Genomic DNA, 26,323 nt, shown 5'->3' with positions numbered 1-26,323 from the left:
GAATTGTAGTAATAGTGCCCATGCAATGGAGTGACTAAGTATGCACCTATTTAAGGTTGAGATGATACATATATAAATAGTTGAAGGTAACTTCCAAACTGCTACAGGCTCCCGGGGAGGCGGGTGGGCACATGCGAATCTACTGCGACTGATGCCACAAACAGATGTACACTGGGTAAGTGACATTTTCAGTTCGATGGCATCTGTCGCTGTAGATATGCATGTTTTGCATAGACTAGTAAGCAGTTATCTCCCCAAAAGCGGTGGATCAGCCTGTAGGAGTGGAAGTAGTCTGAAATAATGTTCTTAATACGGCTTGACCTACTGTGGCTTGTTGTGCGGATAACACGTCTACACAGTAGTGCTTGGTGAATGTGTGAGGCGTTGACCATGTGGCTGCCTTACATATTTCTTGCATTGGGATGTTTCCTAGAAAGGCCATGGTAGCACCTTTCTTTCTGGTTGAATGTGCCCTTGGTGTAATGGGCAGCTGTCGTTTAGCTTTAAGGTAGCAGATTTGGATGCATTTAACTATCCATCTGGCTATACCTTGTTTTGATATTGGGTTTCCTGCATGAGGTTTTTGAAATGCAATAAATAGTTGTTTAGTCTTTCTGATGTTTTTTGTTCTGTCAATGTAATACATCAATGCTCTTTTGACATCTAATGTATGTAGTGCCCTTTCAGCTACGGTATCTGGCTGTGGAAAGAACACTGGAAGTTCCACTGTTTGATTTAGATGGAACGGTGAAATAACCTTTGGCAAAAATTTAGGATTGGTCCTTAGGACGACCTTATTCTTGTGTAGTTGTATAAAAGGTTCTTGTATTGTAAACGCCTGAATCTCGCTTACTCTTCTTAGGGAAGTAATGGCGATGAGAAATGCCACCTTCCAGGTTAGGAACTGTATTTCGCAGGAGTGCATGGGTTCAAAAGGTGGACCCATAAGTCTAGTTAGGACAACCTTTAGGTTCCATGAAGGAACAGGTGGTGTTCTTGGTGGTATAATTCTCCTAAGGCCCTCCATGAATGCTTTAATGACTGGTATCTTATATAGGGAAGTTGAATAGGTAGTCTGCAGGTATGCAGATATTGCTGCAAGGTGTATTTTAATGGAAGAGAAAGCCAGGTTAGATTTTTGTAAGTGAAGCAAGTAACCCACTACATGTTCTGGAGTTGTGTGTAATGGTTGTATTTGATTAATATGGCAGTAGCAAACAAACCTCTTCCATTTACTTGCATAGCAGTGCCTGGTGGATGGCCTTCTGGCTTGTTTTATGACTTCCATACATTCTTGGGTAAGTTGTAAGTGCCCGAATTCTAGGATTTCAGGAGCCAGATTGCTAGATTCAGCGATGCTGGATCTGGGTGTCTGATCTTTTGGTTGTGCTGTGTCAACAGATCTGGCCTGTTGGGCAATTTGATGCAGGGTACTACTGATAGGTCTAGCAGCGTTGTGTACCAGGGTTGCCTTGCCCAAGTTGGTGCTATCAATATGAGTTTGAGTTTGTTTTGACTGAGTTTGTTTACCAGGTAAGGAAGGAGAGGGAGAGGAGGAAAAGCGTAAGCAAATATCCCTGACCAGTTCATCCATAGGGCATTGCCTTGGGACTGTTTGTGTGGGTATCTGGATGCGAAGTTTTGGCATTTTGCATTCTCCTTTGTCGCAAACAAGTCTATCTGAGGTGTTCCCCAGAGTTTGAAATAAGTGTTCAGAATTTGGGGGTGAATTTCCCATTCGTGGACCTGTTGGTGATCTCGAGAGAGATTGTCTGCGAGTTGATTTTGGATCCCTGGTATAAATTGTGCTATTAGGCGAATTTGGTTGTGAATTGCCCAACGCCAAATCTTTTGTGCTAGCAGGCTTAACTGCATGGAGTGCGTCCCCCCTTGCTTGTTTAGATAATACATTGTTGTCATGTTGTCTGTTTTGACGAGAATGTATTTGTGAACTATTATTGGTTTGAAAGCTTTTAGTGCTTGAAAAACTGCTAGAAGTTCTAGGTGATTTATATGCAGTTTTGTTTGATGTACGTTCCATTGTCCTTGTATGCTGTGTTGATCGAGGTGTGCTCCCCACACTGTCATGGAAGCATCTGTTATTACGTATTGTGGCACTGGGTCTTGGAAAGGCCGCCCTTTGTTTAAATTTATGTTGTTCCACCACAGAAGCGAGAGGTAAGTTTGGCGGTCTATTAACACCAGATCTAGAAGGTGACCCTGTGCTTGTGACCATTGTGATGCTAGGCACTGTTGTAAGGGCCTCATGTGCAGTCTTGCGTTTGGGACAATGGCTATGCATGAAGACATCATGCCTAGGAGTTGTAGTACCATCTTTGCTTGTATCCTTTGTGTTGGATACATGCGTTGTATGATGGTGTTGAAATTTTGAATTCTTTGTGGACTTGGAGTGGCTACTCCTTTTGATGTGTCTATTATGGCTCCCAGGTATTGTTGTACCTTGCGCGGCAGAATTTTGGATTTTGTGAAATTGACGGTGAACCCTAGTTTGAAGAGGGTTTGTATGATATGATTTGTGTGATTTGAGCACTGAATTAACGAATGGGCTTGATTAGCCAGTCGTCTAGATATGGGAACACATGTATTTGCTGCCTTCTTATGTGTGCAGCGACTACCGCTAGACATTTGGTAAAGACTCTTGGTGCGGTTGTTAATCCGAAAGGCAGTACCTTGAATTGGTAATGTATTCCCTTGAATACAAACCTTAGGTATTTCCTGTGCGATGGGTGTATTGGTATATGGAAATAAGCATCCTTGAGGTCTAAAGTTGCCATGTAGTCGTGTAGTTTTAGCAATGGCAATACTTCTTGTAGTGTGACCATGTGAAAGTGGTCTGATTTGATGAAAGTGTTCACTACTCTGAGGTCTAGGATTGGTCTGAGCGTTTTGTCCTTCTTTGGTATCAGAAAGTACAGTGAGTAAACTCCTGTGTTTATTTGTGTGTTTGGCACTAATTCGATTGCATTCTTTTGCAATAGTGCCTGCACTTCTATCTCCAGGAGATTGGAATGGTGTGTTGTCAAATTTTGTGCTTTTGGTGGTATGTTTGGAGGGAATTGTAGAAATTCTATGCAATAACCATGTTGGATGATTGCTAGAACCCAAGTGTCTGTAGTGATTTCCTCCCATGCTTTGTAATAATGACTTATTCTTCCCCCCACTGGTGTTGTGTGGAGGGGGTGAGTGACATGTGAGTCACTGTTTAGTAGTAGGGGTTTTGGGGCTCTGAAATCTTCCTCTATTTCTAGGGAATTGCCCTCCTCTATATTGTCCCCGAAAACCTCCTCTATACTGTCCCTGGTAACTGGACGGTGTTGCTTGTGAGGTGCTGGCTTGTGTGCTCTGACCCCGAAACCCCCCTCGAAAGGGTGTTTTACGGAATGTGCTGTAATTCCCTCTGCTCTACGGGGAGTAGAGTGCGCCCATGGCTTTGGCAGTGTCCGTATCTTTTTTGAGTTTCTCAATCGCTGTGTCCACTTCTGGACCGAACAGTTCTTTTTCATTAAAAGGCATATTGAGAACTGCTTTTTGAATCTCTGGTTTAAATCCAGACGTTCGGAGCCATGCATGCCTTCTGATAGTTACAGATGTATTAATTGTCCGTGCAGCTGTATCTGCAGCATCCATGGAGGAGCGGATCTGATTGTTGGAAATGGTCTGTCCCTCCTCAACCACTTGTTTTGCCCTATTTTGTAAGTCCTTGGGCAGATGTTCAATGAGATGTTGCATCTCGTCCCAGTGGGCTCTGTCATAGCGCGCAAGTAGTGCCTGGGAGTTCGCGATGCGCCACTGGTTTGCAGCTTGTGCTGCGACTCTTACCAGCTGCATCGAACTTGCGGCTTTCTTTATCTGGGGGTGGTGCATCTCCAGATGTGTGAGAGTTGGCCCTTTTCCTAGCTGCTCCTACAACGACAGAGTCTGGTGGCAGCTGTGTAGTGATGAAAACCGGGTCTGTAGGAGGCGCCTTATACTTTTTTTCCACCCTTGGTGTGATTGCCCTACTTTTGACCGGCTCCTTAAAGATGTCTTTTGCGTGCCGGAGCATACCAGGGAGCATAGGCAGGCTTTGGTATGAGCTGTGGGTGGAGGAGAGTGTGTTGAATAAAAAATCATCCTCGACCTGTTCTGAGTGGAGGCTTACGTTGTGAAATTGTGCTGCTCTAGCCACCACTTGAGAATACGCGGTGCTGTCCTCTGGTGGAGATGGCTTCGTAGGGTATGCCTCCGGACTGTTATCTGACACTGGGGCGTCGTATAGGTCCCATGCGTCTTGATCTTGGTCACCCTGGCTTATGGTGGTGTGAGCTGGGGAGTGTGATGGAGTTCGTGCTGGTGAGACGTTAATCACGGGCGGAGGAGAGGGTGGTGGGGTAACTCTTTTCACCACTTTTGGTTGTGGTGTCTGTTCAGTTTGGAACTCCAACCTTCTCTTTCTTCTAATGGGGGGAAGGGTGCTTATTTTTCCTGTCCCCTGCTGTATGAAAATACGCTTTTGCGTATGGTCCACATCAGTTGATTGTAGCTCTTCCTCAAACCTATGCTTTTGCATTTGGGAGGTTAGCGAGTGCTCTTCTGTATAAGAGCCTGAAGCTGGGTCGCTTGCAGTTTGTTTCGGCACCGAAACCCTGTCTGCGTGTTTTTTCGGCTCCGAGGTGACTTTTTTCTTTTTCGGGGCCGAAACCTCTCGGCGTCGATCTTCTTCGGTGCCGCTGTCTCGGCGTCGAGCCGTGTCCACACCGGCATCTCGGTGTTGAGGCTTGTCTCCAGCACTTTCTCGGTCCCGAGAAGGCTGCGTGCCGGTGTCTCGACCGGAGTCGGACGATCTCGGCACTGTTTGGGCCTTTTTCGGTGCCGACGGTCGGTCACCAAATTTATGGGTGGAGCCATGGCCTGATGGCAGTGGCGTCCCCTGGGCCTTGTAAATCTTCCTCTGTGTGGTTTTCGACGTCTTACTCACGGTTTGTGTATCGTCGAATCCTTTGGAGTCCGATTCTTGGATCGAGAAGGTACCTTCCTCTTCCTGCTCCTCGAACTCTCAGTGGGCTGTCGGCGCGGACGCCATCTGAAGTCTTCTGGCTCAACGGTCTCGGAGTGTCTTTCGGGACCGGAACGCACGACAGGCCTCGCAGGTGTCTTCACTGTGCTCAGGTGACAGGCACAGGTTACAGACCAAGTGTTGGTCTGTATAGGGGTATTTATTGTGGCATTTGGGGCAGAAACGGAACGGGGTCCGTTCCATCGGCGTTCTTCAGCACGCGGTCGGGCCGACCAGGCCCCGACGGGGGATCGAAAAACTACCCCGAAGGGCACCGGAGCTCTTCGATCTTCGATGCGGTGTTGAATCTAAGTACGCCGATCCCGAACGCAACAATACCGACGAAAATCTTCCGAAATTAGCTAATTTTTCCGTTCCGAAACTCGGAGCGACAGGAACACGTCCGAACCCGATGGCGGACAAAAAACAATCGAAGATGGAGTCGACGCCCATGCGCAATGGAGACAAAAGGAGGAGTCACTCGGTCCCGTGACTCGAAAGACTTCTTCGAAGAAAAACAACTTGTAACACTCCGGCCCAACACCAGATGGCGAGCTATTGCAAAACATGCGTATCTACAGCGACAGATGCCATCGAACATATATTTTTCTATATAAAAACTATTGGCCTGGAGTTAAGTCTTTGAGTGTGTGTTCCTCATTTATTGCCTGTGTGTGTACAACAAATGCTTAACACTACCCTCTGATAAGCCTACTGCTAGACCCCACTACCACAAAATAGAGCATTAGTGTGATCTAATTTTGCCACTATCAACCTCTAAGGGAAACCCTTGGACTCTGTGCACACTATCTCTTACTTTGAGATAGTATATACAGAGCCAACTTCCTACATGACCCAGAAGAAAGGTTCTTCTAGAGTAAATGCTTGAATTTCACTTACCCTTCTCAAGGAACTAATTGCTACCAAGAAAGCAACCTTCCATTTCAGAAATTGAATAGCGCAAGAGTGCATAGGTTCGAATAGTGGACCCATAAATCCTGTGAGCACAATATTAAGATCCCATGCAGGAGGTGGTGGAACTCTAGGTGGAATAATGCGTTTAAGTCCTTCCATAAATGCTAAACAGAGAGGTATGTTGTCTGTTTTGTAGGTAGGCTGATATCGCTGCTAAATTAATTTTAATAGAGGAATATGCAAGATTTGCTTTTTGTAAATAAAGCAAATAACACACAATATCCTGAACTGATGCTTTTAGTGAATCGATATTTTTAGGTTGACAGTAGTATACAAAACCTTTCCATTTATTTGCGTAGCACTGTCTGGTTGTTGGTTTATGTGCTTGTTTTAGAATGTCAATACATTCTAATGGAAGCTGTAGTTATCCAAATTCTAGGACCTCAGCAGCCAAATCGCCAAGTTGAGCACACTGGGATTGGGATGCCGGATTTGACCCTTGTTCTAAGTTAACAGGTCTGGTCTGTTTGGAAGCTTGTGATGTAGTACTACTGACAGATCTAGCAGTGTTGTGTACCAGTGTTGACGTGCCCACGTAGGAGCTATGAGTATCATGGTGAGGGAAGTGTGAAGCATTTTGTTGACCAGAAGTGGAATTAACGGGAGAGGGGGGAAAAGCGTAAGCAAATATACCTGACCCCGGTGATCCATAGTGCATTACCCTTGGACTGAGGGTATGGGTATCTGGATGCGAAGTTTAGGTATTTTGCGTTTTTGCTTGTTGTGAAGAGGTCTATGTTTGGTGTTCACCACATTTGAAAGTAATATTGAATTACTTGTGGGAAAATCTCCCATTTGTGTATTTGTTGCTGCATCCTGCTTAGAAGGTCCACTAGCTGGTTGTGTATCCCACGGACCCATCTGGGACCATCCCAGCAACATCCTTGTCTGCCACCCCTAATACCAGCACCGCCCTTCCTGTAGCTCCCCACCCAGTTGCCCGTGCCCACTCACCCAAGAGGGTGGGCATCTCCTTTGCCGCAGACACCTATGCCCCGCCCCAGTCAGCCGTGCTGCCCTCAAAGAGGAGGCTATTGACCTCCTGAGGTCCAGCTCTGTGGGGCAGACAACTATTGTGAATGCAATCCAGGGACTGGCATCCCAAATACAACAGTACTAAGCGTTCCTGGAAGGTGTTCACGGTGCCTTGTCTGGCCTACAGAGATCATTGCAGGCTCTGGCCTCCTCGTTGATGGCAGACAGTGTACCTTCTTCTCCCGTCCCCCCTTCAGCTACCTGTTCCCAATCCCACATCCCTCTCCCTTCACCCATCCAAGGCACACCTACTGACCCACATGCATCCACATCAACAGGCACGGTACGCAAGGACAAACATAGGCACCAGAGACACCACCATCGCCATGCACACACTCAACACACACATGCAGACATGTCAACATCCACACCCTGCACCGACTCCCCAACCACCTCCCCCTCACAGTCGACAACACTCACACGTGTAGTCAGCATCACATCAGTCACTGTTCCTGCCACATGTGCCCACACTGCCACCGTCACCACATCTTCTGCCCCCCATTTACGCACCCCATACACCACTGGTGCAGACACAATTATCAACACACCCACATGCAGCACATCCACCCTACCTGCAGACACCACCCCAACATACACTCACACTTCCCCCCTGCATCTCCTCCCAGTAGATCTAAACGCTCACACTCACCCACCCAACAGTCCCTCAGCACACACATTTCATCCACCCACACACACCTGCACCCATGCACATCCACGTACACACCTCACAACCATGCCCACTCCCTCCACTCCCAAACGTCTTTCCAGTGATCTCCCATGTGTTCCCAAAAAACGTTTCCTACAAGAGTTTTCCCTGTTCCCCACCACTGACCCAGTCCCTGATCCCCCCAAGCACCCTGCTACCCTTCCTCTGCCCCAGCCTTCTGCATCCCAGTCTGCTACTGCCCCTGCCCCTCCACCACCTGCCACTTCCACCCCTGTAACATCCACTGCTCCTCCTGCCAAACCCAAACTCAAGCCCACTCCCTCCTGTTCCCAGGCTAAGCCCACTCCTATCACTTCCAAGGGCAAGCCTAAACAGCCCCTCTTGCTAAGCCCCCTCCATCCATCAAAGGGCAAGCCCAGGAACCTCCCCCCCATGTAAGGGCACCCCTAAGAGGCCCCCTCCAGGCCTAGACAGAAGTAGCCCCCCCCCCTCCAAGTCCAAGGACAACTACCACCCCTCACCCCTGAGGTGCCTGCATTCGCCATTGATGCCCCTGCCCTGTGGAGATTTGTACTTTGCAGTCAGGATTCAAGTTGTGATGTCATCTTCTGCCCAGTGTGCTCGGGGCACTATGGATTTTGCACTGGTCCTTGGGCCTGTATGTACGTGTGTGTGTGTGTGTGTCCATCTGAACGTCGTTCCCTCCAGTGTGTGCTACGCTGGTGTACTTACGGTTGGTGTCGTGGTCGCTGTCGCTTGTCTGGGAGTTCAGGGCCAGGTACGGCATTGGAAGGAGTTGCAAGTCGCGTGCCATGGCACCTACGGACGTGCCTGTGTTCCTGAAGGTGAGTGTTCCCTTTATATTGTTCGTTTCCGCCAGGCTTTTGGTGGCGGTAGTTCTGCCCCGGAAATCCTGGCAGTGTGCAACCTCGTAACATGGTCATGGGATGCTGCCTGACCGCCAGGCTGGAGATGGCAGCTGCCTGGTGTGCTAGCACTTCCGCTGTGGCGGGCCAGGCGGTGACTTGGCTGTGTTCTGCAGGTACCTTTCCAGGACTTGTAATATGGCGGTCTTCACCACCAGGCCCGCCAACTCCACCGCGGCGGTATGATGACTGCCAAACTCATTATGAGGGCCTATGGATGGACTGGCATAAAAACAATCATAACAACGCAAAATGTTGTCAAGGCTTCTTAAATCTCTGATCCTTGTTGTTAATTAGAGGTGGGCAAGCCACTGACAGCTTGAGCCCAAAGCCTGGCCCTGGATCAGCTCAGGCTCCTGTTGGAAACTCAAGCACATAAGCCAAGCTTTCATATGGCACTACTCAGAAACTTCTGCCTGCCTTCCTCCTTCTACCCAGGATGTGGTGTTATGGTCAGAGCTGCAGACTGTGGAACTGGGCAACCAGGTTTGAGGCTCAGCATCAGCTTAACATCATTCTGGGCAAATCATTTGAACTCCAATGCTGTAGGAGGCTGGACTGGCTTGTAGTGAGTACCAAGGGGTACTTACACCTTGCACCAGGCCCAGGTATCCCTTATTAGTGTATAGGGTGTCTAGCAGCTTATGCTGATAGATAATGGTAGCTTAGCAGAGCAGCTTAGGCTGAACTAGGAGACGAGTGAAGCTCCTACAGTACCACTAGTGTCACTTGCACAATATCATAAGAAAACACAATACACAGATATACTAAAAATAAAGGTACTTTATTTTTATGACAATATGCCAAAGTATCTCAGAGTGTACCCTCAGTATGAGGATAGCAAATATACACAAGATATATGTACACAATACCAAAAATATGCAGTATAGTCTTAGAAAACAGTGCAAACAATGTATAGTTACAATAGGATGCAATGGAGACACATAGGGATAGGGGCAACACAAACCATATACTCCAAAAGTGGAATGTGAACCACGAATGGACCCCAAACCTATGTGACCTTGTAGAGGGTCGCTGGGACTATTAGAAAATAGTAAGGGTTAGAAAAATAGCCCACCCCAAGACCCTGAAAAGTGAGTTCAAAGTGCACTAAAGTTCCCCAAAAGACATAGAAGTCGTGATAGGGGAATTCTGCAGGAAAGACACAAACCAGCAATGCAACAACAATGGATTTCCAGTCGAGGGTACCTGTGGAACAAGGGGACCAAGTCCAAAAGTCACAAGCAAGTCGGAGATGGGCAGATGCCCAGGAAAATGCCAGCTGTGGGTGCAAAGAAGCTGCTACTGGACAGTAGAAGCTGAGGATTCTGCAGGAACGACAAGGGCTAGAGACTTCCCCTTTGGAGGATGGATCCCCCACGCCGTGGAGAGTCGTGCAGAAGTGTTTTCCTGAAGAAAGACCGCCAACAAGCCTTGCTAGCTGCAAATCGTGCGGTTAGGGTTTTTGGATGCTGCTGTGGCCCAGGAGGGACCAGGATGTCGCCAATTGCGTCTGGGGACAGAGGGGGCGTCGAGCAAGACGAGGAGCCCTCTCAGAAGCAGGCAGCACCCGCAGAAGTGCCGGAACAGGCACTACGAAGAGGAGTGATACGGTGCTCACCCCAAGTTGCACAAAGGCAGTGCTGCTTGCATGATCCTCGACTGAAAGGCAGCTGAGGCCAATGCAGGTTGCATTGTCGGTGTCGTGCAAAACAGTTGGAATGAGCACTGCCTGCCTTTGCAGCCAGTGTGCATCCAGAGTATACTGACAGAGGGACCCCTGCACTGCCCATAGCAAGGGCATGGGCAGTATGGGCAGTGCAGGGGCCGTGGCCCCCTTTGTCGCTTTCCACTGGCCTTTGCATGACAGGCTCCCAGCCATGCAAAGGCCGGCGGTAAGGAAAGTCGTAATCAGCATCTTTTAAGCACCCCTGTGGCTGACCACGACTTGCACTACCGCCAGCCCATGGGGACCAATGATCCCGGTGGTCTGACCACCAGCATCCTGATCTGGCAGGCGGACTGCAAGGGATGCGGGAGTGGACCAGCCACAGCAGGTACAGCAGTCCCATGTCCCGCCGTACTTGTAGTCGGCCCCTTAATTGCATACTTTATGATTAATACATCCAGTGCTTAATCATTAATTTAGAGCATGCTTCTCAATTAACGTTAACTCTTTAATCATGTTTGTCAATATGAGCAAATGCACACACATAAGTAATATATATAAGGCAATATCAATTAAATATCAACCTAATTTTTAAACTAAAGTGCATGTTGTGCATTGTTTGGCATTCACTTCTAATGTTGTTAAACACATTAAACACTCCACATGTATCTGCTATTATTCCACTATGAAAATATCCCCCTGATCTCATCTGCATCAGCCCTCTCATCCTATTCACATAACCATATTTTTCAGACACTATCTACATTTTGGTAATTTATAGATTTATTTCAGTGTATTCTTCTAAATATATTTAGGAAAGCCACTACAAAGAAGACAAACTCATGTTGGTTTCACTGTGTTACAGGTTTAATGTTTCCTATTTTAACCACTAGACGCTAGACTCTTTTATTGAGCAGGAGCCCTTTAAAGATCCCGCAGCGCTTGTAGGAGGCTGGCCTGGCTAGTAGTGGGTACCAAGGGGTACTTACACTTTGCACCAGGTCCAGGTATCCCTTATTAGTGTAGAGGGGTGTCTAGCAGCTTAGGCTGATAGAAAAGGTAGCTTAGCAGAGCAGCTTAGGCTGAACTAGGAGACGAGTGAAGCTCCTACAGTACCACTAGTGTCATATGCACAATATAATAAGAAAACACAATACACAGATATACTAAAAATAAAGGTACTTTATTTTTATGACAATATGCCAAAAGTATCTCAGTGAGTATCCTCAGTAAGAGGATAGCAAATATACACAAGATATATGTACACAATACCAAAATATGCAGTAATAGCAATAGAAAACAGTGCAAACAATGTATAGTCACAATAGAATGCAATGGGGGCACATAGGGATAGGGGCAACACAAACGATATACTCTAGAAGTGGAATGCGAACCACGAATGGACCCCAAACCTATGTGACCTTGTAGAGGATCGCTGGGACTGTAAGGAAACAGTGAGGGTTAGAAAAATAGCCCACCCCAAGACCCTGAAAAGTGGGTACAAAGTGCACCTAAGTTCCCCAAAGAGCACAGAAGTCGTGATAGGGGAATTCTGCAGGAAAGACCAACACCAGCAATGCAACAACGATGGATTTCCAGACGAGAGTACCTGTGGAACAAGTCGAAAAGTCACGATCAAGTCGGGAGTGGGCAGATGCCCAGGAAATGCCAGCTGTGGGTGCAAAGAAGCTGCCACCGGATGGTAGAAGCTGTGGATTCTGCAAGAACGACAAGGGCTAGAAACCTCCCCTTTGGAGGATGGATGTCCCACGTCGTGAAGAGTCGTGCAGAGGTGTTTTCGTGCAGAAAGACCGCCAACAAGCCTTGCTAGCTGCAAAGGTCGTGGTTAGGGTTTTTGGATGCTGCTGTGGCCCAGGAGGGACCAGGATGTCGCCAATTGTGTGAGGAGACAGAGGGGGCGTCCAGCAAGACAAAGAGCCCACTCAGAAGCAAGCAGCACCCGCAGAAGTGCCGGAACAGGCACTACGAAGTGGAGTGAACCGGAGCTCACCCGAAGTCACAAAGGAGAGTCCCACGACGCCGGAGGACAACTCAGGAGGTTGTGCACTGCAGGTTAGAGTGCCGGGGACCCAGGCTTGGCTGTGCACAAAGGAAATCCTGGAAGAGTGCACAGGAGCTGGAGTAGCTGCAAAACATGCGGTTCCCAGCAATGCAGTCTAGCGTGGGGAGGCAAGGACTTACCTCCACCAAACTTGGACTGAAGAGTCACTGGACTGTGGGAGTCACTTGGACAGAGTTGCTGAGTTCAAGGGACCTCGCTCGTCGTGCTGAGAGGAGACCCAGAGGGCCGGTGATGCAGTTCTTTGGTGCCTGCGGTTGCAGGGGGAAGGTTCCGTCGACCCACAGGAGATTTCTTCGGAGCTTCTAGTGCAGAGAGGAGGCAGACTACCCCCACAGCATGCACCACCAAGAAAACAGTTGAGAAGGCGGCAGGATCAGCGTTACAGAGTTGCAGTAGTTGTCTTAGCTACTTTGTTGCAGTTTTGCAGGCTTCCAGCGCGGTCAGCAGTCGATTCCTTGGCAGAAGGTGAAGAGAGAGATGCAGAGGAACTCTGATGAGCTCTTGCATTCATTATCTAAGGAATTCCCCAAAGCAGAGACCCTAAATAGCCAGAAAAGAGGGTTTGGCTACTTAGGAGAGAGGATAGGCTAGCAACACCTGAAGGAGCCTATCAGAAGGAGTCTGACGTCACCTGCTGGCTCTGGCCACTCAGAGCAGTCCAGTGTGCCAGCAGCACCTCTGTTTCCAAGATGGCAGAGGTCTGGAGCACACTGGAGGAGCTCTGGGCACCTCCCAGGGGAGGTGCAGGTCAGGGGAGTGGTCACTCCCCTTTCCTTTGTCCAGTTTCGCGCCAGAGCAGGGCTAAGGGGTCCCTGAACCGGTGTAGACTGGCTTATGCAGAAATGGGCACCATCTGTGCCCATGAAAGCATTTCCAGAGGCTGGGGGAGGCTACTCCTCCCCTGCCTTCACACCTTTTTCCAAAGGGAGAGGGTGTAACACCCTCTCTCTGAGGAAGTCCTTTGTTCTGCCTTCCTGGGCCAAGCCTGGCTTGACCCCAGGAGGGCAGAAACCTGTCTGAGGGGTTGGCAGCAGCAGCAGCTGCAGTGAAACCCCTGAAAAGGCAGTTTGGCAGTACCCGGGTCTGAGCTACAGACCCGTGGGATCATGGGATTGTGCCAACAATGCCAGGATGGCATAGAGGGGGCAATTCCATGATCTTAGACATGTTACATGGCCATATTCGGAGTTACCATTGTGAAGCTACACATAGGTATTGACCTATGTGTAGTGCACGCGTGTAATGGTGTCCCCGCACTCACAAAGTCCGGGGAATTTGCCCTGAACTATGTGGGAGCACCTTGGCTACTGCCAGGGTGCCCACACACTAAGTAACTTTGCACCTAACCTTTACTAAGTAAAGGTTAGACATATAGGTGACTTATAAGTTACTTAAGTGCAGTGGAAATGGCTGTGAAATAATGTGTGCATTATTTCACTCAGGCTGCAGTGGCAGGCCTGTGTAAGAATTGTCAGAGCTCCCTATGGGTGGCAAAAGAAATGCTGCAGCCCATAGGGATCTCCTGGAACCCCAATACCCTGGGTACCTCAGTACCATATACTAGGGAATTATAAGGGTGTTCCAGTATGCCAATGTGAATTGGTGAAATTGGTCACTAGTCTGTTAGTGACAATTTGGAAAGAAATGAGAGAGCATAACCACTGAGGTTCTGGATAGCAGAGCCTCAGTGAGACAGTTAGTCATAACACAGGTAACACATTCAGGCACGCCTATGAGCACTGGGGCACTGGCTGGCAGGGTCCCAGTGACACATACAACTAAAACAACATATATACAGTGAAAAATGGGGGTAACATGCCAGGCAAGATGGTACTTTCCTACACATGCCTATAAGTAATGCATGTGACCTTGTGTAATGTAACTGGTGCTTATGTCAAGCACCCCAATACTTTTGGATGCGTTTGCACTCTAAGAGGTAAAAACAGAGCCTTACCATAGGAAAAGATAAACAGATACACATTTACTGGCTGATATGTACAAAGTGAAACCGGAAAACCTGAATAAATTATGGGTTCCCTGCTTAAATTATGTGAATTTAGGCAAATATTTTATTTCACCAAAACACTTTTTCCTTCATTATCTCATATGAAAGCATTTTTAAATATGCAAGCTCATACTACCAGTCGTACAGAACTGCCACTTTTAATAAGTACTTCCCAGTGTAGTGCTATAATGTGCACTACTAATGTCAAAGCTTCCAGAGGTTAAACAAGTACACTTTTTTTGAATTTTGAAGAGACATGTTTTACATGATGTTTGTTGTATACTTTACAAAGGAAATATTTTCAGGGCTCAGCACATGCTTTAAGATCCAAGCCAGACCCTTGGTTTTGGCTCTCCCTGTTAACATGCTGGGTCGCACACTTCTATTGTTAATCATTAATACAAATCAGGTCAATGTGAACATTGATACCGTTTAACCCATGTCATAGATGATATCTTCAGTTATTCCTGGTTTTTAGGCAATATCACTTGACATTCTGTGACTTGAAATTGTTTTTCCACACATGTGCATGTACAGCGAGACCATGCATGCGACCAGCTGTTAAACAAAGTCAGAAAAGACTACAGGTACCACAGATAATAAATAATCATTTGGCATCTACAAAAAAAACAACATAAAAGTGTACATACTCTGCAATACTCACCAACTTAAAACTGCAGATGTAAAACATGAAATACTGCACATGGCAACACGCGTGTGTAGGTAAAATAAGTTTTTCGAAGACCGTTAAGAGATCTCTATACAAATCTTTGGTTTTGTCAATACTGAGTTCACCTAAAAATATAAAAACAAAAGTACATATTTATCAAATATATAAGCACATAAACGGACATGCATTTCACATTGAACTACTGTATTTTGGTGTCATGTTTTTCTAGTAGCATAAGGTGAAGCACTGAATTGCTAATTTGTCTCAGAATTTATGATGTTTCATGCACTATATTCACCGAATGCTGCATGCTTTCTTGCATGGACAGAACTGATTGTTTTTCTGTGGCCAGGAAACACCACTCCTACTTTTATAGGCTAATGGGGTCCCTCCTGCCAGGCAAACAGCTACGGCATCATCAATAGATCCCGGCTTAGAAGGAGTTACCTCAGGCAGGTATTTTCCTTGGTTTAGACCGGTTTGCCTTGCTTTTGCTCCAAGGCCCAATGAGGAAAGTCTGGCAGCATTCTAGACAATGTTGTGGCATTCTCTAGAGGTTTCATCAGTGCCCGTTTTCATTCAAAGTGTGCGATTCGCCCTGATGAGATTCCATTTTAAATATCGCCTACAAGACTACTGTAAGGAATGCTTTACCATACAGTTAGAGTGAGCGGGGGTCATCCCACTACAAACTATTGGCTTTCTGTGTTTTCTTCCAGCTATTGCCTTAGACACGGTCAATCACATCTTAAACTAGTCCACAGGTGACTGGTTCTGTGCCTCAGTCTAGCAGTGTTTATTGTGTGCTTCCATTGTCCTTGCATTCTAGTACATGTAGGACTTCTGAGAGGGTTTACTGTTGCTCTTGCGCTGCTGCTGTTTGTATTCCTGCTTCCTGTTCTAATCGTCCAATTGTCTCCCTTCACACCTCTTTGCACCACACTTGTTTTTTTAAAGTTTTTGTTTTTCAAAAACATTTTTAACACTACTAAGGGACTGCCTGCTTCAATTAATTTGTGCTGCTTCCAGCCCATACTTTATATGTTAATTTACTACTAGAAAATGGTTGTCATCCTTAATGGTAAGTAAATAATAAAATGAGAAACAACATTCTAAGCTTGAAAACGGTACCTCAGTCTTTTTAGGGCAAAAAACATTCAAAGATGGCTACCTGTGTTTGCACATGCATGCTGATGCACTGGCTGCCACTCTCAAATAGTAAATCATAAAAGCATTCTGAGATGCACACCGATTCATTCATATGTGTCCTGGCACATCAGATATCTTCAAATTGTTTTGGAATATTTTATATCTAATTTACAGTTACACATTTTCAAATGGCAAAACAGTGATAATCAATTATGCTATCACAAATAACCAGTGCAAAAGTCAATAATGCTGAACCTGGCTATTAAAGGAGAAACAATGCATGTTACATAACAGGGCGCACCCCTGGGACTGATATTTCACAGATGCCTATTGCCACCAGTTTTTAGTTGAATTGACTTCTTTTGGGCCTACACATACATTCTGCACTGATGTGTTCAACCATGGCACACATGGTTAAGTTTAAGTCACAGATGAAAACACTTAAAGTGATGTGCTACCTGGAGCTTTCATCATCGATTACTGTAGTCCCTGCAACTGATCACATGTACAATCTAGTTTCTTTCCTACATTCCACACTAGTTATAATTGTGCCAGTCTTCTCCATGACATCAGTGTAAAGGGCCGGTAGAGACTTTAATAAAGTGTGCTCCCTTTTTCTTAGGTCTTCCTCATGTAGAGGCACTAGTGTCTGGTCAGGGCTGCTCCCTTTAGTAGCAAAAGGGAGCTGAACACAGCTGCAGGTAAACAGACCAGAGAAATGTAAAGGCCGAGCAGAGACTACAGATGGTGAGTGGGAGATTATAAATATAGTGGAAGTGCATGGATATGGATGTACTTCAAGACACTATACAGAGTGCCAAATGAACTGGAGATGTGGACAAGAGACTTGAAAAGGAGGTCAAAAGCAAAATTGACTGCAAATTGGTGAAAATAAGGAGCAAAGTAAGAAAAATAAACACCAACAGAGGAGCAGTAATCAAGACATAAATCCAGAAAAGGGATAAATAAATGTCTTGGTTGCTTGAAATATCTGACAGGAACTGGTTTTATGAATAATAAACAACAGATATCATCAAGCATATTCAATGATACAAAGTTTGATCAAGAGAGAACAGAATGGGCCAAAAATCAGGAACACGTTCTAGGCAGAGAACGAAAAAGATATAACTTCCAAAATATAGCAGAGGTAAACCATAAGCAGTAAGGAAAGAAGGAGGAAAACAATTTCTGTTTTGTTGCATGATGTCAGACAAAACAAACGCAATGTCATCTATGACCAAGTGACAAAAGGACAGACGGACTTAAGTGGAGTTAATGGAAGAGGAGGAATGATCATAAAGACATAAGTTTAGAAGCAATAGGAGGACCATTTAGAAATCTCCAATGGTAAGGGCGAGCCGTTTTCTTTACTTTAGTCAATCAGTGTAAGCATAGTGCTATTCAAGAGCCCAAACATTAGTGCTCTCCAATGACGAACAATTTACTCCCTAAAAGCATTTGAGACTCTCAAGTTTTTCTTCAGAAGGTGGAAGGAGCTACAAATTCAATGAAGTATTTCAATGTAAATAACATTCAGTAACATCAAGTTCCGGTTAGTGATTCATTGAAAAAAAAAAAAAACACACAAGAAAAGGAAGTTTATTAACATTTGAGTAAATAGTTCACATAAAAATAACATGCTTACAGCAAAGGAGAAACTTGCCCCTCCTGGGGTAGAGATACAATTCAAAGAATTGAATTTAGTTCAGTTTGGCTCAGTAATCTTATAAGGCAAATGGGACTCTGGTTCTCAGCAGTGGCTAAACTCTTACTGAAGAGTTGTAAAGGTAGGAAAACAACTGACAAGGGACTTTGGGCCTACAGTATTTTCCCTGAATACCATGCTGGTGCCATGGGGATGTGAATAAAAAGGGTCAATCCCAGAAACTCTCTTCGATCTGAATAAATCGTAGATCTCGGATGACTCAGAGCCACAAACCATCGTCAATTAAGTAGGATTGCAACCACAAAAGCTTTTTCCAAAGTTTGAGGTGATTGCTCTTATGGAGGTCACTGACTAAGCTGAGTACCACGTACTTGGCCAAGGGGAGACTTTTTATAAGTGTGTTGGTGATGCTGGCATCTAGAGCGTCAGCCTTATGAAGTAGGGAGTGGACAGAACACCAGACTCTTCTCTCTTAATCACCGCCTACAAGTCTACCAACCATCAAGAAAGCTTTGATCAGCATTGCTCTCTCGCACAGAAGCGGAACCGGAGGATGCTCATTCTTCTACATTGCAGTCAAATACAGAAACAGCCTCCCTCAACAAATCAGAGCCTCTTTATCCCTTCTCGAAAGCTGGAAGAAGCTGAAGACTTCGCACTTCTAATCCAGCCACGTGGGACCTGCAAAACTATCCCTGTGCTCGGGCTCGGGCTCTGGCTCCTACCGCCTGTACCTGCTCAGTGCCTGGATACCTCACGGATGATTAGCCACATTCCATTACATATAACACAACATAAAACACATGTTCCTGATACTACAGTTCTATGGTCCTTAGAGAGAAAGAAGATCTCATAATTAAGGTGCTGAGCTAGAAAAAGCCACAGAGAGCTACCATGCTGACTTGTGCCTCAAGAGTCATGAGAATCAGAGGTAAACAGGAGATTGATCACTGGAATGAAATTACCTAAAAGGGAAGTAAGCTAATACTCTCCGTCAAACTGGATCACTTTGGGCCTGATTACAACTTTGGAGACGTCGTTAATCCGTCCCAAAAGTGACGGTAAAGTGACAGATATACCACCAGCCGTATTACGAGTCCATTATATCCTATGGAACTCCTAATACGGCTGGTGGTATATCCGTTACATTTGGGACGGATTAACACCTCCTCCAAAGTTGTAATCAGGCCTTTTGTTCCATTTACTGTAAGTAGGAATTAATTTGTCATCTCTGAATTATTTAGAAGGTAAATCTGTAGGTGAATTTTGTGAAGTAGGGCATGGTCGGCATGTGTTTATTATTGCAGTGCATGCCACATAAGGATGTGAAACAACCGGGATAGATAGATGAATAACATGACTGAACTAAGACGTCCTTTATGGACGCCACAGACAACAGTAGCTTTTTCTTGCAAAAATAAGTTTCTGTTGATCCTGCCTGTTGAATAGAAAGATTGAGAGTCTTGCTAATAATGTTTTATTTAGATTGTTTTTTTAAGGAATGTAACCAGTAGGCCACCTGGTGTTGGAAAGGACAACAATCATAGAGGAGCTTACTTTCTCCATTAATAGAAGATAGCTGGAATACATAAGTTTCCACTTTACCCAATAAGAAGTCATCAAATATGCCCTCTTCACTGACAAAGCAAAGACAGAAACTCAAACCCACCACCTTCCTGTTTGGAACTGCGACCACAGAATAGCTCTCCAAAAACAGTGCAAGTTCAGGACACATTCAGCCAGCACCTTGCACCAAGAAATGAGAACTGTCACAAAATAAGATGTGAGTGCCAGCTCATGGTCAACCCTTCTCACCTCAAATGATCCGTTGAGATTAAACTCATCAAGAGGATACTCAAGGCATTGAGGACTGCAACCAGATGGAGGTTTAACACATGAAACAACAAGCAGGGGAGCTGTAGGGGTGGTGACCAACACAGCAATGCATATCCTTTATGCACCAAGGACCAGAGTTCCTCAATTTAACTCTACCCTTTGCACTACAAACCACCCTAAAAAAAATATCTTCACGGGCCCCAATCAGCAGTATACTCTCTGCGCCAGACTTTGCATTGGGAAGGGATCCTCACAAGCCCCACCACTTGCACTGAGCATGTACTGCATGTATAATAACTTCCAAGTGACATTTTAACAGGCTGTGTTGAGACCGAGTGGCAGTGAACCGTAATACTGGTCTTCGTATTCGAATTGCATCCCACATCCCCAGTACCCTGTGGATGCAAGAGCAATAACAAGCTAGAATGAATACATAACAGGAAACACATCAACACAAGATGAAGTTCAAAGATTCCAGAAGAACTACCCACCCTAAACTACCACCTGGAAAGCCACAACTACAATATTGTGAAACCAAAATATGAGACAGTTTTACTGTCCAGTGATATCTAAATGCAGACACTCGGGAACTCTGGCACTCCAGAAAAGCTCAACGGCAATTAGAGTGAACAAAGATACCCTGACAAATTACCTATTTTAAAATTACCCAACATTCTTCTCCAACTGCGATGTTGTAGCAACAAGAAAGCCAGGAATCATTTATGGAGGAGACAAAGAAAACTAGGTGCCAAGGTCCACAACCACAAGGGGCATATTTATACACAAATCACTCTGCCGCACAGACTCCATTATGAAGAAAGTTAGCACAGAGGGCTACCTGGAGGTATGCATAGTGCTGAAAACCTGTAAATTATTGGCTGAGAGCAAAATGTGGGCTGTTACTTTCTATGTATGCTCTCAGCAATCACAGACTAAACAGTCGGCAGGACAATAATGGTCCATATGTTGATATCTGCATACTACTGTACAGCAACAACAGAAACCGGATTAAGACATGGCACACAGAGTGTTAGTTTTAACCACTCCAGCAGCTCTTTGTGTTTAAATTTGTTAGGGAACATATCACTATAATGGTTAAGGATAGACCCCTAGGAGTTTCCTTTGCAACATTTCATATGCGTGTGCTATTTATCTAAGGTGTTCACAAAGATTCTTTGACATTTAACACCACAGACTAATTTCTTAAATTTGGAAATAATAGATTGCAACTGATACTAACATTCACACCACATGCCACTAGCTAAGCCTTGACTGCTAAAGTCTTTCAACAGCTTAAACGCACAGAAACAGCAGAAAAAGCCTGACCTAGGCCAAGCTGAAAGAACAAAGACAGGACTTGATGCAAGATGTCCAGCCTGCAGCAGAGGGGTCATTAACTATCCAATTGCCAGCTCAGGAGCATATGCGAATTTCATGCTGACTCAAAACAGTGGCCACTACTAAAACGGTGGCCACTACTACCAAAGCCTTGGCGAAGACTTGAGGGACTAGGCACAACTAAAACATTAGTAACTTCTACTGGTAGTGGGCACCTTTTCAATTAACATCAAAAACATCTAGTGTTGGCCCCACATCGAAACATGTGCCCTCTAAATTGATCACACAAATTAAAAAGCTAGTCTGCACTGATCTGAGGATGTACCCCAGACCTTCTAACAGAGAAAGATGAACCACTCAAGATGGTTGTAAAACCAGCCCGAAGCTTCATTCCCATCTCAAATCATTTGGAATGAAAATCACAGGTTCCTTTCTTCCAGGACATGAAATTGATCACCTCTAGAGTCAGACGTTTTATGCATTTCTGCACGGTGGGGATGAGGGAGAAGATGGCACACTGGAAACCTAAAGCCTTTTCTTTCCACTGAAAGGCCACTCACATTTCTCCTACCCCCGTGTATTATAGTTCAGTGCTCGAAAAATCTACTCGCCCACTTACTGTGGCGAGTTTTATTTTATGAGGGCGAGCTACTTTTAGGTTCTGCTCAACCCTTCTGGTGAGTGGATAAAGGGGCGGTGTTCTGTTCAGTCAGAAACTGAATTAGCAATTAAGATGCCTTTAAATCTTATTCTTGTCACATTTGCTCTGTGTTCAGAGACAGAGGTCAAAAGTCAGTTTGTCTTCTTGCAATGCAAATACTTTTTCTTGTGATTGCAGAGTTCCAGGATTTTGGAAGGTGAACAGGCTGACCTATGTGAAATGAAAGGCTTTTTGTATCAGGTTTTTCCTAACACAAAACATTTATATAACTAAGTCAACTTTACAAACATTTCAAAATATACTTCAGTAGCTGTGAAAGACCAATGTTTGTACTTCTGTGTAATGAAAAAAATATTTCAATAGGATGAAAAAAAAAGTCAGACCACTTTACTTGGTGATGTGCATATGATGAATGTTTTCTGAAACCCAATATTCACAGATTATTGTTAACACACTAAATAGTTTTATCAGTAAAGCTGCAAGTTAGTGGAAAGGTTTTTGGACATTTATTGGAAATTTACTGTCCGTAAATGACAGTGCGCTACCACATCATGCTTTAGTAATGTATTCATTTAAAGTGAGTGTTTAAACAAACTGGGAAACACTCCTGCCCTGACAGCAAAGCTATTAGTAAACTAAGAGGCAAGTCATGCATGGATCACGTGTACCCTATATGTGGGCTATATTTATTATACAAGGAGCAAAAGTTGAGTGTGTTTAATCAAACAAGAGAGGATTTTTCTTTTTCTTTTTACAGCAGAAATGCTGAATTCACATATTTTAAGGTGCACTCACATGTGAGAATTAAGAAAGTTGACTGTAAAATACAATATTTGTCTAAGTTCACACAATTTGTCATCCGTTTCCAGGTCAAGTTCATTACAGTTCGGTCGAGTAGATTATTCAAGCTACTCGACCTGCAGGACTAGTAACATTTTTGCGATTTTTTGAGGCCTGTAGTCTTTCAAAACGTGTGACTGAGAACCCCTCTCTTTTCAGACACCAAATGACAAAAGGCCACTTAATACTCCAAATCATAGCGACCAAGATCATCTACTTACCCATATGTACTGCCAGCAAGAACATAAATTTCATCCCCTTTCCCACCAGGCCTAATTCTCATATTTAATTTGAACAAAAAAATTAATTAAGCACTTTTACTAAACCCCTGCCGACTAATTTTGCTCTTATCACACTCTCAAAACCTTCAACATTTTCCCTAGCCTCACCTTCCGGTATGTCTAGGCTGATTAATAGTGCAGTGACCAGCATGTTACACTTTACTACTGCAGTATTATCCCTCCTCAATTGCCCAATGCTCTTTTCAACAACATAAGATCTAACTATCACTACAGATAACATTTAAAACTACTCATAATCCACATGCACTTCTTCACATAGATACAGGTAGATTCACAGCACACCATAATCCATTAAATGCTTTATCAAGTGCATGTTATTTCTCAATACATATCCGGTCAATTCCCCCTTCCCCACGGGGCAGTCACAAAGACCATCATTATCAACTTACCCCAAGGCACTTCAAAATTCAGAACCTTTCCCGACCTGCCTAGTATACTAGCTCTTCTATGCCTCATCTGATATAACATCTATACAATATTTTTGAACAGAAAATACAAATCAATAAAAAAAATTAAAAAAAAGAGTCTCTTGTATTAGTACAAAGAAAAGATAGTGTGTTTACCATTTACATAACAAACATCTTTGATGTACAGAAAGAGAATGGACATCAACACATCTAAACGTTCTGCTACAGGATGGCTCATTGTTAGACTCCAAGGTGCACCATTTTTACTGTCGCAGGTTTCTTCATCTTCATCCTTAATGGAAAAGAAAAAGCACTATTTATTGACTTTGTTGGGTAAGACTTTAAGGGGGGAAAGACAAATACATTCAAAGCACCATTGCATAATACATTAAAACATAATCCACTACCGTTGCTTTTATTTTCAATGTTCTGAACAAATGGAACACAGTCAGCTATTAAGTAAGCACCATTCAATTTAGTGATGTTCTTGGTTACTGATTTAGCATGTGACATTTAAAAAAAAAACTAACAGTTTTACGTCATATATCATATCAACACAGTATTCATAGCAAAATTAGGAGTTTCTATAGCATCGAACAGAGAGAAGACTAACAAAAAGAAAAAACAACAGTAACAAAATGAGACTGACAGGGTCATACTATACAGCTCTAAGGTACAGGGAGGGTGAGCGTGTTGCAGTGTTAAGGTCCACACATTCCACTAATGGCGCAAATTCTTGAGGCATGTCGACTCTCATGCTTGCATGTGCCTAACTGGGCTACGAAGTTGCAGGTTACAGAGTTGACGCTCGTAGTTAATCAATAAAATACGAATGAGAAAACATCTTTCCAGGACTCCGCCACCCCACTCGGGCACACGTCCAGGTCAGGTTTACACAACCTGCTTCTTCCACATGGCACTAGAACATTGAGAGGACCTAGAAAGATCAAGTTTAGCCAATGCACTCCTGGTAGTTTAGGCATGTCTGAGGAATTTAAAGTGGATGAGTTGATGTCTGTCATTCATGGATATAAGTGTCATATTGTTTCCGTGAGTGGACATTGCAGTTCACGTTCCCATCCTGAGTTGGCAGCAGTGGCAGACTAGTGTGACATAGTTTGGACATCATGCATCTGCCAGTCGGGTTGGTGTTCAGCGTTGTCAAGGGTACAAACTACTTGGGTGGCAAGAAGGGGTAGGTGGCGATCTGCATGCATAGGGAGCTGTGTATGATGCACTTTACAAAATGGTCCATCGTGGTGGCAACCACAAAGCAGGTATCGTCAGTATGTTATATAATGTTTCCAACAAGGGAAAAGATCCCCAAAAGTGTGTAGGTCGAAGCGAGCTAGTGTGCAGTTGACAAGTAGTTCGCTAGTGGGCGCAAGCCAAGGGTTATCGGCTATGGTTAAGGAAGGGGAGTACAGTAGTACCTTTCCAGGGAGCGGAGGAGTTTAAGCCAAGCACAACTTGTTGTCGATAGGGTCAGGATGTCAACAGGATCCAGCGGTATCCCCTGTGGGAGTATAGCATGCAGAGCAATGTCTCTTCTTGGTCCTGTTCGGATATGGTTTATGGTAGTTGCCTATCTCCATTGTACCAATGGTACGCAAATTGGCACTGCACTGCTAGGTAGTAAAGCTGAAAGTGCAGCACACTGAATCCTCCACACTCCTATGGTAGGGTTAATATGTCCAAACAAATCCAGGGTCGGAGGCCCATCCACACAGTCGAAGAAGCAGGGTTTGTGGCAACAGCATGAAGGAGTTTGAGCGTGAGATTGGAATGTTAAAAATATAAAAATCGAATTAACGCCTGGTATTTGATGTGGTTTCAAACATGTTCGTGGCCCAGGGCCCCTGCTAACCAGGTTCCCTGCGCCAGATCTCTTTCCCAAAACTGTTGAGATGTACTGGCACAATTGGCAATACTTTAGCTGCCACTATAAGTCCCAAATAAATGGTACTTAAGTACCCAGATGTAGGAGGCTGGTCTGGTGATTAGTGGACACCAATGGTATTGGCACCTTATATCAGGTCCAGAGAACCCTTACTAGTACGTGTTACAGTGTCTAGGAAGCCAGGGCTCTCTAGTGGTAGCTGTGGTGAACAGCCAAGACTTATCTAGGAGGAGTCTGAAGCACTTGCAATACCAGAGTCCAGGAGCTGCAGAGGGGTCCCTGAAGTCACCTAGGAGCTGTCCCTCGCCGGTCGCCGGCTTGCAGACAGGTCAGTGGCCAGGAGGACCACCAACAAGCACAAGCAAATGAAAGTAGTACCTGAAGAAGATTTGTAGGGCTGAAAAGAACCAGCAAGGTCATGGGGACTCAACCCTCGGAGGGGACTCTGGGATGACCCTCAGAAGACAGGAGAGCCAGCAGAAGCAGTCGGAGCCCCCACAAGCAACCCACTGGCAGCAGGCACAGTAAGTCGCAGGGAGGCCAAAGCAGCACACCTGAAGAGGAGTCCCACGTCGCTGGAGCAGCAGAGTGGAGACTGTTCTTGCAGGGGTAGAATGCTGGGGGCCAGGGCTATTTGAAGCCTGAAGATCCTTCAGAGCAGGAGTCAACAAGCCTTGGTTTGAGCAACAGTTGTGGTGCACAGGGATGCTGTCCAGGTGTAAGAGGCAAGGGCTCACCATCTCCCAAGTTGCACAAAAGGTAAAGAGGACCTGGAGGACCCCTCAGAACCACCACCTGTGTTGGAGAGTCTTTGCAGATCCAGAGGACAGAAGATCTCAGCAGCCGGACGTAGTTGCCTTAGGTGCCTGCAGATGCGGCAGAGTGACTCCTTCACTACAAGGGAAATTCAAGTCAAGTGTTCACAGGAACCTCCGAAACAATGTTGCAAGGAGAGGTTGTCTCGGTGTTGCAGTTTTGTTTGGTTTCTGTGGAGCCAAGCAGCGGTTCCAGTGGCCAGAGGCAAAAGAGGTTGTTACAGAGGAGTCCCGGGGGAGTCTTGCACACCGAATCTGGGGACCCACTCGCAAGGGAGACCCTAAATAGCCTAAAAAGGTCTTGGTCACTTTGCAAGGTGACC

At 45.2% G+C, this 26,323-nt stretch overlaps 1 protein-coding gene across 3 annotated transcripts in view; it reads right to left on the bottom strand.

The window, feature by feature from the left end:
- RRN3 (RRN3 homolog, RNA polymerase I transcription factor) overlaps positions 1 to 26,323 on the bottom strand; it is a 418,208-nt gene that overhangs the window by 217,130 nt on the left and 174,755 nt on the right. For all 3 annotated transcript variants that reach the window (XM_069210184.1, XM_069210185.1, XM_069210186.1), the window contains exons 11-12: positions 23,442 to 23,577; positions 15,081 to 15,211 (exon numbers count right to left, since the gene is read on the bottom strand). In XM_069210184.1, coding sequence (XP_069066285.1) covers positions 15,081 to 15,211; positions 23,442 to 23,577 — 267 coding nt within the window. The remainder of the gene's footprint in view (positions 1 to 15,080; positions 15,212 to 23,441; positions 23,578 to 26,323) is intronic.

The sequence above is a fragment of the Pleurodeles waltl genome, chromosome 10 (assembly GCF_031143425.1).
Source record: "Pleurodeles waltl isolate 20211129_DDA chromosome 10, aPleWal1.hap1.20221129, whole genome shotgun sequence".
In the NCBI taxonomy this organism is placed as follows: Eukaryota; Metazoa; Chordata; class Amphibia; order Caudata; family Salamandridae; genus Pleurodeles; species Pleurodeles waltl.
Note: the sequence above shows the minus strand (reverse complement) of the source record. Positions and strands in the feature narration are given on the sequence as shown.